Source organism: Formica exsecta, unplaced genomic scaffold (assembly GCF_003651465.1).
Source record: "Formica exsecta isolate Colony F162 unplaced genomic scaffold, ASM365146v1 scaffold226, whole genome shotgun sequence".
Lineage (NCBI taxonomy): Eukaryota > Metazoa > Arthropoda > Insecta > Hymenoptera > Formicidae > Formica > Formica exsecta.
The window spans coordinates 341,494-343,872 of NW_021849556.1; the positions used below are offsets into that span (position 1 = coordinate 341,494).

At 35.0% G+C, this 2,379-nt stretch overlaps 1 protein-coding gene across 3 annotated transcripts in view; it reads left to right on the plus strand.

Moving 5' to 3' along the window:
* LOC115235552 (regulating synaptic membrane exocytosis protein 2-like) overlaps window positions 1–2,379 on the plus strand; it is a 194,709-nt gene continuing 192,330 nt past the window's right edge. For all 3 annotated transcript variants that reach the window (XR_003884047.1, XM_029807418.1, XM_029807417.1), the window contains exon 1: window positions 1–112. Coding sequence is in view for 2 of the 3 variants with exons in the window: in XM_029807418.1 (XP_029663278.1) it covers window positions 74–112 (39 nt within the window). In the remaining variant the exon portion in view is untranslated. The remainder of the gene's footprint in view (window positions 113–2,379) is intronic.

Consider the following 2,379-nt stretch of genomic DNA (forward strand, 5'->3'; position numbering starts at 1 on the left):
GAGAGACGCGATTGGGACTTAGGGATCCCCTGTTTCCTTTATTAAGAATAAGCGGGATCGAAAAGCCATCAGGATGTTTAGCAACAACGCACTAAAATCCTTTATGAAGAAGGTAGGTACATTGTTCCATATGGAATTTTTTCAGATCAATTTTTATTAAGCGATTGAGAAATGATTTTGTCCATGGAATTTTTATTACGTTATTTATCCAAACTCGACGCATCGCTTTCGAACATGAATTTGATGAGAGTAGCGTCGAATTTAAATTAAAAAAAAAAAATGGTGACTTTTAACATGATATTAATATGCAACGGTGAAAAAATGACGCTGTTCAGATCTATAGTGAAATACAAATTACACATGATGCTAATTGTCAAAGATTCCGCGGTATAATTGCATTCCATACATTCGATGATTGTGATATGGATTTCATTCATATTCGCGATTAGAATACGAATGAAAATTACGTCACATCACGTCACGATTTCCAATCGAGTTTTTTTAGACGTAATAAAATGTAAAGCCATGCAGATGTGAATTATACACTAAAACGTCCGTAATTACATCATGCGATCCGAGCCGCACGGGTTGCACGGCGAGAGATCTGCATGAATCGAATCAGGATAGAAAATTCTCGGTAATCGATAGATCGTGCCCGGAGTACGCGGCTGGTTATTTAACGACCGGTTTCATCCTGGCGAATATCTGCGGCGCATCGAATATTCAACAGTTGGCATCGATCCTGTTGAAAATACGGAGCGCCCGAAACGGACGATCCCAATATCTGTCCAGACCAGACCTGTGCACCCAAGATCCCGAGACTCTCAGGCGCGATTTTAAGATATATAGGTACAGCGAACTTGGTCTCTCGATCAATGGCAATGTAAAGCATTTATTCGTGTGCAAATCGGTCGTCACAAAAGTCATACTTTAGAATTGTAAATTTCCCCTCAACACAGCTACTTCCGTTCTCTCGGTCAGCGAGTGCTATTCCATTTGGCGTTAATCGTGCCATGTAATCTGATCATTCGCATAACTAAATAGCAAAAGTCTGCGTTTTAACGTCATGATGTTACAATATATGCCATTTCATATAATGGCGTGAGATATAATTAAAATTGAATATTAAAATTTATTGATATTGAAATTAATATTGTTATACTGCGTCACAGTCATAAATATCAAATATTTGATATATCAAATATCGTGATATGTTGAAGCAAGATGAGAAATCATATGTTTCGGCATTTTCAATTATTTAATTTTTTGATAACACATTAACAAATCAAAAAAAAAACACAAGAAACACCAGAACGGGATTAGTCGTTTCTTATAGGTTTTTGGATGCTGAACACGAATCCGGTTTCGAAATTGTTCCATCACGTCAGAATTTTGAGAAATTTGCAATTAAATGTGACGTGCTGAAGAAGTTTTATTGCAATCAAAATAAAGTATGTTGTTAGGACTTTCAACTCTCAAAAGGAATTTTTGGTGTCGGTTATGGTTAATAAGATATCCATGGTTAAATATGGGGTATATCGCAGAAGAGTTAGCTGTGACTTAGGTTATTGACGACTTACTAAATAGCTTTCAGTTATATTTATTTAAACTTAAGAGTTTTTTAGATCTCTGTATATGAATTCAATGTCAAAATTGTCAAATTCAAAATAGTGGACTCAATATGACGGATATCAAAACTTAAAAAAATGTTTAGATTGCAATCTAAAGATTTGAATCCACTATTTCGAATTTGACAATTTTGACATTAGATTCGTATTGAGCGACCTAAAAAACTCTTAAATTTAAATAATAATTGAGAGCTATTTGGTAAATCGTCAATGATCTAAGTCACAGCTAACTTCTGCAATACACTTTATATTTAACCATGGACATCTTATTAATCATAACGGACACCAAAAATTCCTTTTGAGGTTTGAAAGTCCTAATAACATACTTTATTTTGATTGTAATAAAATTTCTCCAGCACGTCATATATTGTAGCTATAACATGACAAAGTTCGTGAAAATAGCCCTTTTTTGCAACTTTAATTACAAATTTTTCAAAATTCTGACGTGATGGAGCAATTTCGAAACCGGATTCGTGTTCAGCGTCCAAAAACCTATAAGAAACTAGTCCCGTTCCAGTTTTTTTGTTGTTGAACTGTGTTGTGTCTTGATAAAATAAAATTGCACTCACAGATATCATCTCTGCTATTGTTGTCCAAATCACTAGTTTGTGTATGAGTCTCCTCGTGTAGACGCCGCCCTGCATCAACCATCAGCGCGCAGCACAAAGCACAAAAATATCTCGGTTACATATCTGAGATGGTGCAATATGTACATACTAATGATATAATGTTCAAAAGCATGAAAACTTCT